The following is a 16,349-nucleotide window of genomic DNA, read 5'->3' as shown; positions in this document are numbered from 1 at the left end:
TGATTCATTTCTTTTAAGCCTTAGTTTTTTACAGGCTCAAAATTATGTGTATTAAACTCAAAATCTTTAGGTCAAGTTGAAACTTGAAAGTTGGAGCAGCCACTGAATCACTGATAGCAAACAATGATGCAGTTACCTCTCCTATACGGCTTACGGCTATACTCATATCAACGATCTTACCATATGATCGGTGTTACCTTACAATTTTACTTGTGTAAACTGTAAATCATCTACAATTAACACTAAATAAATACTCCGTAGATATTATGAGCAAACTTGTCAAAAGTTGACTTGATCTAAGCTTCATAAAACGGTATAGTGAATGCATTATCAATTCACAGATTGAACTATCCGGGCGAATTTGGCTCGATTTGCTAAAAAAACATTTGTTTTTTTTTTTTATAAAACTAAAAACTAAAATATGAAACCACGAAAAAATAGTTTCTATTTTTTATTGCCAGTTTTAAAAATTAACATGAGTACTCTAGGTATACCAATCTTATTGTAAACAGCCACACCATCAAGTTGATGGTGTGACGTGTTCACACTTAAAAATAAGTCCAGCGTGTTTAAAGCTCAACGTATTGGTTAACGGAATTTAAAAGTAACACCAGCATAGAAAATAAAGTAACATACAAAGAACTCTAACATGAAATTAAAGAAAATGCAATAAAACAAGAAAAGTAACAGCGAATAGTAGGCGGAGTATTGTTCAAAATTTCAATCAAAGACTTTCTTGAAGCATTGGTCCTAACTTATGTAGATTAATAAGGTGACTATTCTCATCTCCTCTCAACGATGAACTGATGTTTCAAAGGTGAGTATATAAATATCAAAAATATCCTATAACAAATAACCTCATTTTGAAAAACTAAATAACTCTAAACATCTTAGTAGGTAAGCCTTAAAAATGCAAAAGTATCACATCTTGTCTATTATCAAAACTTGCAGCAAACTTCAACAAAAGCAACTTCTCTAGACATGGTAAGTTGGTAACTACACACCAGGTAAATATAGGAAAAATTGTTGTCACAACCCACATATTTAGTTGCCACAACAACATCACAAGTATTTATTACTAATTTCGGTACCTCTCTGCAATTTCTTCACCCTCCAGAAGATGAGCCACTCATTTCTTTGGGGTTTTTTTACTTTTTAGAATTGTTTTTACCCCTACTGCTATTGAGGGTTCGACAACGAGGATTCAAGTGGATGGTTCTTCGCATAAGAATAACCACAATGTAAGTATGGGTTGGGTTTGGGAGAATAGCTTAAGGGCTGGTAATTTAATAATGGGTGGTGCCTCCTCAGGGACAACGAAAACTCCTTTACATGCTGAGGCATTGGCGTGCCTCTATGGTATGAAATGGGCTCGACAGGCTAGTATGGAAAGGGTTACAATTCTTACAGACTCCCAGCAGCTGGTGCGAATGCTTGTGAAGGAAGACACACAAGACATGCAGAGTCGCTGGACCTTAGAAGATATCAAGAGCCTAGGCAAGGCTTTCTCTTGGTGCAGCGTTCTCAAAGTGGAGCGACAGCGGGTGGAACAAGCTCATGATCTCGCAACTGGAGCATCTCGACATTTAATTTTCTTTTCTAATTTTCCGTAATTTTGTTTAGTTAGCACTTGTCAAAAAAAAAAAAAAATCACAAGTTGTACAACTGATGAGTATGATCAAAGCCTTAGCGACTTGCAATCTAGCCTAATTTAATTCATCAACTACTAATTACTCCGTAATATCATGCGAAGCAAACCAACATAAGTTGGTGGAATTGGTGGGGAATTAACCTTGTGATTTGGAGGTCACAAGTTCGAGCCCCATCAATTGCCTAATGCTTGGGAGTGGCTCAAGCAATGATCTGCGGAGCTGGGCTGGTTAACCTGTGTTGGGTGCTGGTTCAGTTAGGGTCCCTTCTTCTAAAAGGTAAAATAAAAAAATATCACGGAGTACCAAATTTAGTTGGAGTTTTGGAGACTTAATTGACATAGTCTCAGCGCATCAATCAAGCCATAATCTACTCGTACAATTATTTTGCTTTTCTGTTTTTTTCTAAGATTCGTTCCAAAACCTAATGGGAGAAAGAGTTTACAAAGCTCTGCGTACTACGTGGTTTAGGCGCACAAATGTCAACGTCGAAATGCCATGATAAGTTCAAGTGTTACGAACTACTTACGGAGCACCCTTCATTATCAACCTGAAATGTACTCCGTATAAGACATTTCTTCAAGGCAATATACGAGTATCTCGTTTATTCGTGTCTCTGACAATAAAGGATCTTCAATCTTTCACGTTAACATAATACATGTGCTCCAAAACACAAAAAAAACAAATCTACAAAATAATCAAATTTGTGCTAAATCTACATCAGCTAGGAATTAACTAGCACTGTAGGAGCAATGGCTGAATCGAATTTGAATCTGCTCTGCGACACAATCAAGCAGCTACACTGATACAATCGATGGCCTGCTTGCATATTCCCGTCATGGTTGCCTCAGGCCCGTATACCTGCGTACAAAGCAAAGTAAGCAATCTTCAGCACTTGATTTTTATGGACTATGACCCTGATTTTTATCTTTTGCCAGAAAATTTCAGATAAACTCAGCAAGCAAACAGGATATAACCGATATATGTACCTCAATAGGGATTCCAATCTCTTCTCCAAGCAATCGCATTTTAGCTAAACCCTTCTGGTAATTTGGACCTCCTCTCCTCACATAAATGTGCATTCTTGCGGCTTTAAGCTTTGATTCCTATTTAAGCAAAAAGATCAGGAGATATACGTCTCAGTAAGTGTGCAGATTGAAAACACGAAACAAAAGCAGTGGTTAAGCAAGTTTACCTTCTCCTTCAGAGCTCTGATTATTCCATTGAAAGTAGCAGCAACATCAGTAAAATTGGCAATACCTCCTCCAACCACAAGGGCTCTCTTGCGACCATCAGGGTCTGCAGTTGCACACTGCACAGTTTTTAAAACAATAAGTAAGATGCAGGATTAGGGTAAACGACATTAATTATGAACAGATTCACAAAGGTGATGACTGTTGGATTATGACATGAAGACATCTTTCATGCTTATGTGGGAAATCTTAAGTATATGAAGAGCTCAACGAAAGAGCTAAACAGAGAAATGGGCTTACATCAATCACAACTCTGGCATACTGTAAGACCTCATCTTCATTGGGAGCACCACTATATTCAGCATAGTTCCCAAGCTCAGATGCATAACCAAGATCCCCAACCTAAAGCAAGGAAAATATTCAAGCGATAAACACAACTTTAACTAAATAATACAAAGAATCAAAATGTTTCATTTTGATGTCTAAGTTCACCATACAGTATCTGCATAGATAACACTGGCTCCTCCTCCAGCCACCATGGTCCAAATCCTTCCCTTAGGGTTCAAAACTGTGAATTTCAATGAAGCGCTAGTCTGCATAACAAGGAACACATAATACAATAAGATGATTATGTACAACAATAATTTTTCATAATATAGATGCACGATAAAGCTTGCTGTAGGAAATTGACAAGGAACCTCGTCCAAGAAAGGCCGCTATTTTATACCTTCTCATCCAGACCATGAACAAAACTCTCTGTTGGGCTCATAATTCTTCCAAATGGCAATGGGAACTCGATATTACCCCACCTGCAGAAGCGTCACAGATTAGGTAAGTGCTGTTATAAGGAGGCTATGAAAAGCTAAGCAGATATCGGGGGTAATAAAGAGCATACTTCTTGAAATTCTTGAAGGTAGCAGTATCATCTAGCTCGCCTCTCATGTCCAAAGGATAGGGGTTCCCGTTGACTAATGCGAAAGGATTCATTTCTAGGAAAGTGAAGTCCAGATCTGCAATTATGACATTAACTTACTATTAGGCCTCAACTGCTTATACTTTATATCAAGGGAATCAGTAAAATGCTTAATAAAAAGAAAGGGGTGAAGTAAAGATCTGCAATTTAAGTTGAATCCAATTAGTATCTTAGTATATTAACTTAGATTGAACTAACTTACACTTTGTTTGGATAGCAAGATAGTACGAAAAGGAACGGGAGAGAAAGAGGAGGAAGGGGACGGGGAAGAAAGAGGAGGAAGGGGACGGGGAAGAAAGAGGAGGAAGGGGACGGGGAAGAAAGGGAGGGAGGGAGGGGAAAGGTAGACCTCTATTTTTATGTAACAAAAGTTCTCATGCATTTGAACACCTGGAGTAAGAGGATTGTCACCTATTATGTTAGTGAATTTCACACTTCACTGCCCTATTTTTTAAAATTCATTTCGTGCTTTTCACAGTTTTTGTAATCTGGACTTAACTCTACGGTAACAGGATTGTCACTCATTGTTTTCCCTCAAACCTCTAACGAACATCTTAGTTTCTGACATCAGTGTGGTTGTTTGAGATTAAAGCTACTGTGAAAGAATAAGTCCAGATACCTAAAAACAGAGCGAAGATGACTTTGATGAACTCTTCGATAACACCTTTGACCTAAAAATGGAGAAGAATCGTCAGTGATACAAATATAAGTTACACAAGAAGGTAATAGCATCAACATATGATTTCCCTTGAAAAAGTGAACTTCACTCGGCAGTAAAACACAAACAATACAATTATATAAGTGCCCAACTAGGAAATGGGAGTACCTCCAAAGGTAAAGTAGCGACCAGAGGAGCACAGACTTCAGAAGTAAAAGAAACTCCAGTGGGAACATATATTGTTTTGACCTGGACAGAGAAGAAACAATCTAATGACTGGCTGATAAATGTGCGTAGTAAGGATAATTCAACGATACAATATGAATTGGGCATCTGGGTTAATTCCAGTTCTAAGGGTCAGAAGTACCTTATCCCAGTTCTCTTCTATCTCAATTCCACCACACTCTGAGAAGCTTATACTGTTTCCCAGTCTTTCTGAGACAATGTTGAGATAGAACTCTTCATTGTGTGGAATGAAAGGCTCCACAATGAAAGTTGTAATAGGTCCTTTACATCCACCCATCTCCACCTGTTATTGTAGCGTAAACCAACACGATTTATAGTTTGAACAATCAGTAACTACTAACAATTAAGCAACTTTTGCTTACAAAAGTAGCAATCAATACTGTGAGGATCAATTCAATGTACCTCTTTGCCAAGACGCTCTTTTACAAAAGCAGTAACCTGGGCAAAGTCCAAATTCAGGGCAACTAGACCACTCTTGCCACGCTTCCCAAACAACATGTCGGGCTTCACAACCAACTTTTCAGATGAGAGCCACGGCTCATTTACAACAAGTTCATTCAGATCGGTTGACTCTGTAATCTGGTTAATTGAAGGAAAGACAACTCACTTAATATTCAAGAAGAAAAAACAATAGCATCAGTGGCTTAAAGAAACGCATGCCAAATTGAAGATTAAGTATCACGAATCAGGTTGTACAACAAGAAATAAATCCAACATACGGTAAATATTCTTAGTTGATGAAATGTACAGAAAGATCAAATTATTTGCATATCCAGAGGAAAAGAAACAAATCAAAGTAGAAAACATTGAAGGCAACAAATCAAAGTCATTTCCAGCAAGAAAAGGGAATAGAATCTGACCCAAAAAAAAACTCTTACATTGTGCTCTAAAACATGTAGGTTTAAGGGCAAAGTCGAAGGTAGAGTTCAACAGTTCTACTGGTAAATGGTGGATTTATGAAGTTAACACCGGATATTGAAGGTTTACATAGTCGAACCGCCATTTGCTATCTAATTTAAGAAGGCAGGTATCTCATTAAGTGCACCGGAATAAAATTGTTGATTGAAGACTTATGTTTTCTATTCATTACATCTACCACAAAGTCAAATACACATCAAAAAATATTACCCTAAACTTCTTCCTCAAACCTTAATGTAGCTATAGTACGCAAACCAGCCTTCCACTACTCTAAAAAACCAAAAATATGGACATGTAAAAAGGATCACCTGGGGTTTTCCCTAATCAATCGCAAAACATATTTGTACCCCCATGCCCCCCAAAAATCCATATCATTATCCCTCTTCTAGGATAATCAATGCATTGCAGTCATGGATAAACCAACCGAGATCCTGAAGTCATATGATCAAATGAACAAAAAGAAAATCACTAGTGTCTAGCTAAATCATTCGGCCAGAGACCCAGCCCAACACCTTATCACTATTAAATTTCTCATCGAAACCAAAAAAATAGGTAGTTCAACAATCCTAACTCAGGAAAATATAGTTCAATATCATAACAATGTAGTTCAACAACACATTATATTTGTACAATATATGATCAAATCACATGCATCCGGAAAACGAAAACGAAAATTAGGTAGTTCGACAATTCAATTTCATTACAATGTAGTTCAATATAATAGCAATGTAGTTCAACAACAGATTTGATTTGTATGATATATGATCAAATAAATGCAATCCAGAAAAAAAAGGCTTACTTGAGCTGATCTAATGGGGAGTTCAGAACCAGAAATTCTCTTAAAATGCTCCTTCAATAACCTCTTTGAATCGTACTCTCTGATCTTCTTCCTTGCCATTTTCCCCCCTTCGTTAAACCTAATTTCGCCCAAAATCAAACAAACAAAAATTTAAAACCCTAAGTTTGAAACGACGAAAATCAAATCGAAGCAACAATAGATCAAATCAAATCAATTCAATTCAAATTAAACGTTTAAACACAAATTCCATAATGTCAATTGAAAAATGAAAATCGAAATTACAGGAGTAAATTATTACCGTAGAATCAGGTAGATGAAGGAGAGCAAGAATGTGAATCTGCCTAATCTGGTAGAAGATGGGAAGTATCAGACAATGGCTGAAGAACTGAAGCTTATTTATAGCTGCGAAAATAATACGGTGTCTTGTCGACTTTGAGGGAAATTATTATTTTTTACTTTCTTTATGGGAAAATAATATAAATAGAGGCTACCTACAAGGAATTAAAAGTAGAAAAATCTAGCAAATTAAACGTTAACTAAATTGCCGGCACACGAATTTGTTATGTATTTTTAAATTAATTTTTTTTTTTTTTGAACTTTTTAAATAGGTGGTCCGTACTAATTTAGTTAGATCGTCTATATATTTCATAACCATCGATATCACTATTCAGTAAATGGGGTCGGGTTAAATCTAGAGGGATTCAGTTCAGGTAGAATCTTTGATCTTACCTTATTTCGGAGTATCGTATCTTTCAATAACAATATTTTGTTTTTAGGATACTCCCTTTGTTTGTTAATGTTTTTCATGTTTAGAATCTTGCAACTATTTAGAATTTGAGGAAATTTACTAATTTATGTCCATGATATATAAATAAAAACATAGTTATTTGAAGTTTGTTTGATTCGTCTCAACAAATATTTTACAAAATGTCAAATTTTCATAATTTTACCAGTAATAGATATTAGTGGATAAAAATATGTATTGGCAAATAAGCATTGGAAGAAGTATTTATTGAGTTGAATAGAAATATAGAAAATTGGAAATTCGCGGGAAGATCTATGTGCTTTGTAAGTTTGTAACTACCACCATTCCACCAACAATATGACCAACAGCCCAACAGGGCAATTAGATGCAAAATTGGCCGTTGATTTCAGAGATCTGACGGCTGGTGATGGTATAGAGACTAGAGAGTCACGTAAGATTTTATTAAACTTTTTTTTTAATTGGAAGTAATTAAAGAAATGTTGAGTTTAGTTGATCGCTGACCAACTTAACGTTACAGATACGCCACATCAGTCAAGTTTTCATCTCAAATCTTTTCTCATGTATTGGTCAGATTTCGTGATTGCATTGCTGTTAAATTACGCAAATGGGATTATAACAATTACTCCGTACATTATTAATTACAAATGCCAACGTTGAATTTTCGAAACTAAAACTTATTGTATACATATCCTCGTTCCTAATGAGTATGCTAAAATTCTAAAATTTTCAATGTCATACTGCCACTAATGGGAGTAAGTATTTTATTTAATTACCTTAGCTCGTTAATGTACGAGTAATATTCAGTTGTGATTATAACTAAATTAATTGAGTAAAAGTAATAAAAAAATAGAATAATAAAGATTGTGACACGAGTATTATCAAGGTCTTCGATCTTAAAAAGATGATAATGTTCTCGAAGATCGCGTAATCTAAGACACTATGTATATGTTTGCATCTTGCATCAACAATTATGGTAAAATGCTAAGTGATAATCTATTAAAAGGGAAGTATAATGTTAATAACTTTCAATTTTTTTTTTTTTTTTTTTTTTTTTTCCCTCAAAAAAAAAAAAAACTTTCATTTTTATTTCACAATTACTTTTCTTTAGAGATGAAGGGACCCATCTGAGGGAGGAAATACAAAAAAAAAATCTCAAATGAATTTCATGAGATTTGATCTCCAGATTAGAGGGATATGAGGTAGGAAATAATACCACTACCCCACCACCTCAATCTCTATACATTGTTACAATGGTCAACTAAATTAATGAATAAGATTGTTCCTTAATATTCAAACTACTTGGTATGTAAATATACTAAATTTTGCCATACGCAAAACAATCGAGATTAGAAAAACTAAAGCAACATTAGGACATCTAATCATTATTTATTTGTCGTACAAAATTACCCAAGAATGTTGAACTATAATAAATATAAATCATAGTATGACGTGGTTTGACACACACCTCCAAAATATGAATGGAGTCACTCGTGGCTCGCATGGTACCCAAAACTAAAACAAAAACAAAAACAAAAACAAAAAGGACCTCCCTCGTGGAAAACGTGTGAGAATTCCATCCTAGAGCAAATTGCAAACCTTCCCCGTGCACAAGATCTCCTCTCTAAACAGTGAAACACTAGTTTTTCTACTAGTAAATAGTGAGTAATACGTAATTTCTTTTGGCATTTAGCATAATCATTAGAATTTGTTTAAGATAATGTTAGTGTATATACAACTAGTTTTACATAATTGTGTTGTCATCATACGTTGAAGAGACAATGAAATAGCCGAGTGATCAATGATTGACGAATATAATAGAGCTTATAAATATAAATATGGCTCTAACCAAACATGGTCTATGAAGATCATCTTTTCAGGTTTGTATAAATGTCATTCAGTACACGTGTTACCATTCTTCTAGGTTTCTACTAGAATTATAATTTTCATCCTACACTCGGTGCAATTCATAATATCACTCTACTTTCAAACAAAATTTATGGTAAAACTAAATATGCCAAAATTTGTAGAAAATTTTAAAGAAAAGACAAGGAGAACTGGTTAGAAATTATGCCAAGATTATAAAACTTCAAGCAAAAGGCCAACTTTACAAGATGTATAATAAATTTATTGTATACTAAGATAACTTTTACCTAATTTTTAATAGGTTTTGATTAACTTTTACGTAGTACAATATTAAAAAAATTGTTAGATAAACATTTTAAAGGATTAAATGAATAATTATATACATTATTAGTAATTTTGAATAATATTTCTATTAAAATGAAAAAATTATCACTAAAAAAATAGATAACTTTTACCTATATAATGACAACTTTTAAGCATTTGGAGTTAATTTTTACTGCACCACTTGTAAACAAGAATATATGAACTCCAAGTCCCAGTAATCTAGAAGCATAGTGATTGTCAATATAGTTACAAAGTTTTAATAATATGTAAAATGACTAAAATTAAATTTTACCTTGTCAATTTTATGACTTTTTGGGTCATTCATCAGCAGCCATATACTAATACCAGTAATACATCTCATGTTAGACTTGCAGTTTTTTACAACAACCAGCAGTTGCTGGAAGTCAGTTTCTGGACACTAGAAAATACTAATACCGCCTTTCACTTATCAAACACCTCGACAAAGCTCCTGTCGCGACCCAAGGAGTGGCGCTTCTGAAGTGCCCAGAAAAGAGGAATTAAAACTACTTGATGCATTCATAATTGTGAACTGTGATACTTCATTAAAATTATGGACTGATACATATGAGTATATGACCAGTTTCGAAATATACTTGGCTTTACAGGGAGAGTAAAAATAAATCAATGACACTATCATGAATGATATAACCTGTGGAGGATGGAGAAATCAAATTCCGATACTATCCATCTCACGCTCACAGGCTGATTTGAGGAAAAATGTGTAATCGGTTCTCTAAAAGTAAAGGCGGTATATATATTTTCTTGAGAGAGCGAGTTCTTTTCACCTTAAACCCTGATAGGATTCTGAAAACGATCTTGAAAGCCATAGGTGCTTTAATTTGACTATCAGAGCAAAGGCACCAAAGCATGGGATGTGCATCACGCCCACTGCCGCATACCTGCACCAGAAGAACACTATTTATCAGCTCTGCCCCAAAAGAATGATGAAGACGACGTCAACCAATGCCATTTAGGCTCTGTTTGGAGGTGTAAAACGTTTTCATGGAAACCCATTTTCAATCATTTTACGTTGTTTGATTTGGCAAGAAATGGAAAACAATTTTCCATAAATCCCTTAAAGGTGGAAAAACCTTTTCCATTTGAAAGGGAGGGAAACCACTTTTCCACCTTTCCTCTTTACCTCCCTCTCCCTTCTTCCCCTCAATCTTTACCATCTTCTCCATTTTATTTTAAGGAACCAAACAAAGGAAAACTAGTTTGGAATTGTATTTTCCCTTAGAAAATGTTTTCCATGGAAAATCATTTTGCACTTAAAACGTTTTACACCAAACCAAACAGAGCCTTAGTGAATACTCAAAACACTCAACATTTGTTCAGACTCAAACAAAATTAATTTAACCAAACAAAACCAACGAAAGGAAAAATTGCATTCATACGAGCAAATCTTAAACTTGTGAGTAGTGGGATAAAATGCAGACTTCAGATGCTGAGCTGCTGATCTTCCACTACTAGTTGACTAGTTCTTTCAACCATCAACAAAGTGATAACAACTTGCAAATACGGAGGACTCAAAAACAGTATGTTTGCAAGCATTTTACTTGTATGATCAAAGCTTTACATACAAGTGATAGTCGTCAGATAAGGGAAATGCATTCACTTATCTCTGCACGAGCAAATTAGCCTAAATTCTTACGGATCAGTGAGATCTTCAGAGGGTATTATTAGTAAAGATGGAATAATTACCATAACGGAGCAGTCGGAGGTGACAAGTCCATGAATGGGTACGGCCAACTGCATCAAATGAAGAAACCGTTTAGGGAGGAAAACTGATAAAAACCTTAGTATATTGCATAAATTCTAAAGAACATCAAATAAAGGTTACAACTTACCTTAGGGAAACACAAGCATGGATTATCCATTGGCATATTACAAATACTCCAGTCCACAATATAAAATATGAAATCCGGAAGACGGGAAATCTCTGTAAGATTAAAGAAAAAAAAAAGGTAACCCAATCATACATGACTAGTATATCCCAAGAAATAACCAAGTGCTCAATAACAAGATACTCCTAAATTCTTACCATGCAATTTAAGATTGTGTCCCCAAGAATCAGAATGTTGACAGAATGCATGCTAACATCAAACTGCATATAATTAAGACAGGGAATCAGAGAACTAAGAATAGATTCATGAAATCAATCCGTCTTCAGTAATTTTGCATTTGATTAAAAATCTAAGCATGGTGCACAATTGTATCAGATAATTGGTCTTGAAATTCTGTTCAAAGAACACGCCTATTTTATTTCCAACACTTCACTCACTTTGTTCTCATTTTCGCAAACTGGCCTCTTTTAGGTTCAAATATCCAATAATATAGTTTGAGCAGGATAAATTCCATAGTTCTTTCAAATAATTCAACATAACTAGCTATTGGGTTGCCGTTAACAATCAATTTACTTTGCAGTATTTCACTAGCTACTTCAAATTGGAGAAAGATGATCATATAGTCTGCTGACCCCTAGACTTATTATCTACATTGGTCAACTCTAAAAAAGTGTTGGACTTGTATATAATTTCTAAGGCACGCATGTGTGCCAGTATGCGATTTCTATGCCAATATACAACAATTGGTACACAAGTACATGTTACTAAGCATGCAGAGCTGCAGATACAGAAACTGATGAAATAAGCTACAGTAGAAGAGTTGATAAGTTTTGCACTTACAAAAGCAAGTCTATAATACTTGGAAGTTAGAAATGGGTAAATTACGAGCCAAAATACAACATCTGTAAGCAGCACAGCACCTGCAGTTACCTGTTTATATTGTATAGAAGAACAAGAAAGTTAGAAACAACCTCCTTACCTTGCAACTTATTCAGGAAGCACAAAACTGAAAACAAGCAGGTACATATACTTTTCACCCAGAGAGCATCATACACCAGGTCATAATGTAAACCTAATATTAAAAGAGGCTATTGTATAATGTGACAATTGACTCAGTAAACAACCACCATCCAGACTTTAAGCATGTTTCGGGAAGATGCGGATGTCTGCAATCTTACTTCTAAATAGTGCATAATAGCAGAGAAATTAGGATACAATATTCTTGGTTGAGAAGAAATTTTCTGTAAGAGAAATACGAAAATAAAATTATATTCTTTGGTAAGAAGCCATTGCACCTAGAGAGAAAGCAGCAAGATGGTGAATTGGCAACAGACTAACCTGGTACATGATTTGGAGAAGATAACCCATACGACCTGCAATGTTGTGAACATAAACTTCTTCTCGATTATTCAAGCTTTTTAAAAAAGGTGTGTTCGCACTACCTTCGAGCTTTGGAGCAACATAAGATCCTTGCTCTGCATCAACACCACCACCAGCATGCCAGCATCCATAAAGAGAAAGTGCAGATGCAAGCTATAAGGCCAACAACAACCAACACAGAATATGTAAACATTTGTAGAAGATCAATCTACAATGAAAGACAAGGCGTAGACACTTAGCTAATTACATTAAAAAATTAAAATAACAAAGAAGAAGAAATAGATTTGCAGTAAATTATTCCAACTTAAGAGTTTATAAGAAATGTTTTATCCAGATTTCTCTTTGCTAACAGGGAGAAAAAGCTATTAGTGGTTGCTAGAGTAGAAGAACATACCCCGAAGTATGTGGTGGTCAGCGTAAAAGTCCACCTATTCACCACCAGGAGGATAAAAAATCAAAAGAGCAATCAGCAGACGGTACATGATTCATTTCTCCACTATATTAGCAAGTTGGTTGCAGTTTTGAACCACTCTCAAGGAAATGAGATATTGCCAAGCTAGTTCATTTTGAATGCTAGAAGAATGATAAACTTACAAATTCTTAGAACTTACTGAGTGTAGAAGAAAAAGATGCCAGGTCCATCATGGATAGTATTACCAATGATAATTCCCAACATCAGAACAAACGCTAATATCCTAAAAGCAAGCAGAAAGGAAGGGTGAATGCTTTTCAGGCATGTTTTCCAAACTTCATCCTTGTATAAAACTCCAACTGGTATAATACCGCGTTCTCTCCTCTCGTTGTCCAATTTCTTTTTGCCTTCATATTTCCATATAACAAAACAACCAAACACCATGACACCCAAGATATATATCGCACAAAGAAGAAACCTCCAATTCAACCAATAACTAAGGACTGTTGTATCAGTAGCCATGGTTTTCTTACCAGCAAGCCTGCATGAGAATGAAAAACAACTTTTCATTTTTTTTTATAAGACGGAACAATAATGTTCACATTTCATCCTAACCAGCAAAACAACCTTCCCTAAAATAATTATTCAAAGTACATACTAATGTAGTAATATATACAAATTTCTGTGTTGGAACATGAAGTAAAGTTCCTGCAGAGAACATACCACTAAACCAGCAGACTTACTGTAACGAGCATGCGGCATAGGTTCAAGTGTTAAATTATAGTAAGCAGAGAGTAAAACCAAAAAATACAATCCTAGTCTCGAAATACATGTCATTAATAAACAAATAATCAGGACTTGATAGTTGCCAATACTACAATTGTAATCCAAAGTGACTAGTAACGCACATTTGCATTAGGATACTAAAGTTACATAATGCACTGGGTTTTAAAAACGACAAATTACTTGAAAGTTGAACCGGAGACAGTAATAAAATCTCAAGCTAATATTGTGGAGGATTTCTTGTTTAAAGCAATTGTACGGTAAGACAGGGGTGACGTTCACGGTTAAGGGTGTCCTTTACTAGAGCTGGGGTGACATTCTCCATCTCATGGCATGATAGTATGATACCATCTCATACAACTATACAAGTATTTGTCAATATAGTCAGAATTGTTAGAAAACTTGAGACTGTTATAATGCCACTTTCCTTCAACTGTGTTCAAAAATCGAAAACTTCTAACACACAAAGGAAAACTGATTCATCAACCTCATACTCAAATAAATAGACAGGATTTACATATCTAAGTATTGAGTACCTCCCCCTAAACTCCGAATCATTCACTATCCAACCAAATGCAAGAAAAGGTAATCAAACTTTTGAAGTTTCCCCTTTGTTCACTCCTATAACTACAATCATTAGTGATCTTCAAATCTTTTTTCCTTCCTGATTTTATTCCCTCCTCGAATTCTGTTGCGAATTAGCAAACATACAGTCATTCACTGAGTGATGAACAACAGATGAAAAACACAATTCTTTCTTATCCTTCTAAACAATTCCACAAACCAAAACAACCCAGGATTAGAAATGAAGAAGACATACCGAGTATAACATCATTCCAAAATTATACATCTCCTTTCCTATTTTATGGTCACCCCCGCATTCTCCAATACACCCCCTTGACCATTTATAATCCGCACTTATTAAGGTTTTTAATTTTTAAAATAGACATCTAACAACAACCATATAATAATGTTAAAGAATAACGCAAGTAGTATTAATTTAATAGACACCAACAAATTCCATTTACATACATCAACATCACTACCATTGCCAATTCTGAGCCATACAACAGACAAATATACAAGAAAAAAATCTGGGGTTCTCCCCAAAATCATAAAAGTTCATGTTAAACCACAAATCAACAACCCAGAAATCACAAAAAAAAAAAATAGAAATTAAGAAGTACCTGATCTGAAAACGCTAAATTTCCAGTATAGTAAAGAGGTTATAGGATTTGGAGGAGAGAGAAATTACCAGATGAGTGAATTGGGGTGTTTAGTTAAAAGAGGCAGCGACTGAGTAGGTAGTAAAACTAACACACCCCCAACAAACGCGCAAACTACCTTTGCATTTGCAAAGGCTTTTTTTGATATTCCGGGAAGAAGAGAGAGGGAAAGAGAAAGAGAAAGAGAAAGAGAAAGAAAAAGGAAAATTAAAGTACGGCAAAAAGAAGTGGGTCGAATACAGGCAGCAGCATCTAAAAGGTTTTTCACGTAAGATCGACTTATTTTGATTTCTAGTGTCAGTCAGTGTGTCACAAAATCTCCTTTAACCACGTGGAATTCATCATTTATTACTTGTGGTTGTGACAATTGAAGTTTGAGATTGTGAGGTGCAAATTATTTGCTTCTATTAAATTAGGCAAATTTGCCAAATACAACCTAATAAAGTTCTCTATTTGTCAATTACAACCTCAAATTTCAAATTTTGCCAATTACAACCTTAAACTTGTACATCTATTTTAAATTACAACCCAAAACCATTTTCCGGCAAAAATCACCGGAAGATGATGTCATAATGTTATTAAAAAAAAAATCCGAAGTACATAATATCTATAAAAAATATTTTTTTTGATTTTTTTTTTTTGGTTTTAATTCTTATTTATCGATTTAATTTTTTTATAAAAATTATGTAATTGTTTTTTTTTAATAACATTATGACATCATCTTTCGGTGATTTTTGGCAGAAAATAATTTCGGGTTGTAATTTAAAATGGAGATATAAGTTTAAGGTTGTAATTGGCAAAATTAGAAATTTGAGGTTGTAATTGGCAAATAGAGAACTTTATTAGGTTGTATTTGGCAAATTTTCCATTAAATTACTAAACTAGTGTGTATCCCGGGCGATGCCCCGGTTGCTACTTTGAATAATTAAAATTCGAAATCTGTTTTCAACTCAATATTTGACTAAAATACATGTAGACCATAAAAGTGAAAAGATTCATTAAGTTCATCAACTACACATGTACATTACCTCTATAATGCCAAGTAATTTTCTTAATGTTTTAATTGTTTAATTCATGGTTTTTCTAATATTTTAATTATTATTTTTATTCCAATATAGTCCATAAGAAATAAGAGGTAACATAGAAATTTAGTTGTTTTAGACTTCATGTTAACATGTATTTATAAATTAACGTGCATTGATAAACAACAATTAGAGGTTGGTTAAGATGGTAATGAGAGTTATTCTCCAAACTTGAGGTCTTGTGTTCGAACCTTATTTTATTGATTTTT

At 34.6% G+C, this 16,349-nt stretch overlaps 2 protein-coding genes across 5 annotated transcripts; both read right to left on the bottom strand.

Annotated features, from left to right (window-relative positions):
- Positions 1–2,161: 2,161 nt before the first annotated feature.
- On the bottom strand, positions 2,162–6,892 carry LOC110785611 (ATP-citrate synthase alpha chain protein 1). The gene is made up of 13 exons (XM_021990091.2): positions 6,735–6,892; positions 6,437–6,554; positions 5,122–5,298; positions 4,841–5,002; positions 4,642–4,722; positions 4,435–4,486; positions 3,738–3,852; positions 3,570–3,651; positions 3,340–3,435; positions 3,143–3,244; positions 2,845–2,961; positions 2,639–2,755; positions 2,162–2,510 (listed from the first exon to the last, which is right to left on the bottom strand). The coding sequence occupies exons 2-13, from the start codon at positions 6,533–6,535 to the stop codon at positions 2,439–2,441; spliced, it is 1,272 nt and encodes a 423-aa protein (XP_021845783.1). The 5' UTR covers positions 6,536–6,554; positions 6,735–6,892; the 3' UTR covers positions 2,162–2,438.
- Positions 6,893–9,932: 3,040 nt separating this feature from the next.
- On the bottom strand, positions 9,933–15,308 carry LOC110785609 (uncharacterized). Of its 4 annotated transcripts, XM_021990090.2 has the most exons (10): positions 15,020–15,308; positions 13,249–13,590; positions 13,032–13,065; positions 12,700–12,790; positions 12,596–12,630; positions 12,098–12,187; positions 11,455–11,517; positions 11,261–11,352; positions 11,115–11,162; positions 9,933–10,309 (listed from the first exon to the last, which is right to left on the bottom strand). In XM_021990090.2, exons 2-10 carry the CDS (start codon positions 13,569–13,571, stop codon positions 10,192–10,194), a joined length of 894 nt encoding a protein of 297 aa, XP_021845782.1. In that variant the 5' UTR covers positions 13,572–13,590; positions 15,020–15,308; the 3' UTR covers positions 9,933–10,191. The 4 variants fall into 4 exon arrangements, with proteins under 4 accessions (XP_021845782.1, XP_021845779.1, XP_021845780.1 ...); XM_021990087.2 differs by having other exon boundaries at positions 12,596–12,790; positions 15,020–15,306; XM_021990088.2 differs by having other exon boundaries at positions 12,596–12,790; positions 15,088–15,306.
- Between the last annotated feature and the right edge of the window lie 1,041 nt (positions 15,309–16,349).

This window comes from Spinacia oleracea, chromosome 1 (assembly GCF_020520425.1).
Source record: "Spinacia oleracea cultivar Varoflay chromosome 1, BTI_SOV_V1, whole genome shotgun sequence".
NCBI lineage: Eukaryota > Viridiplantae > Streptophyta > Magnoliopsida > Caryophyllales > Amaranthaceae > Spinacia > Spinacia oleracea.
Note: the sequence above shows the minus strand (reverse complement) of the source record. Positions and strands in the feature narration are given on the sequence as shown.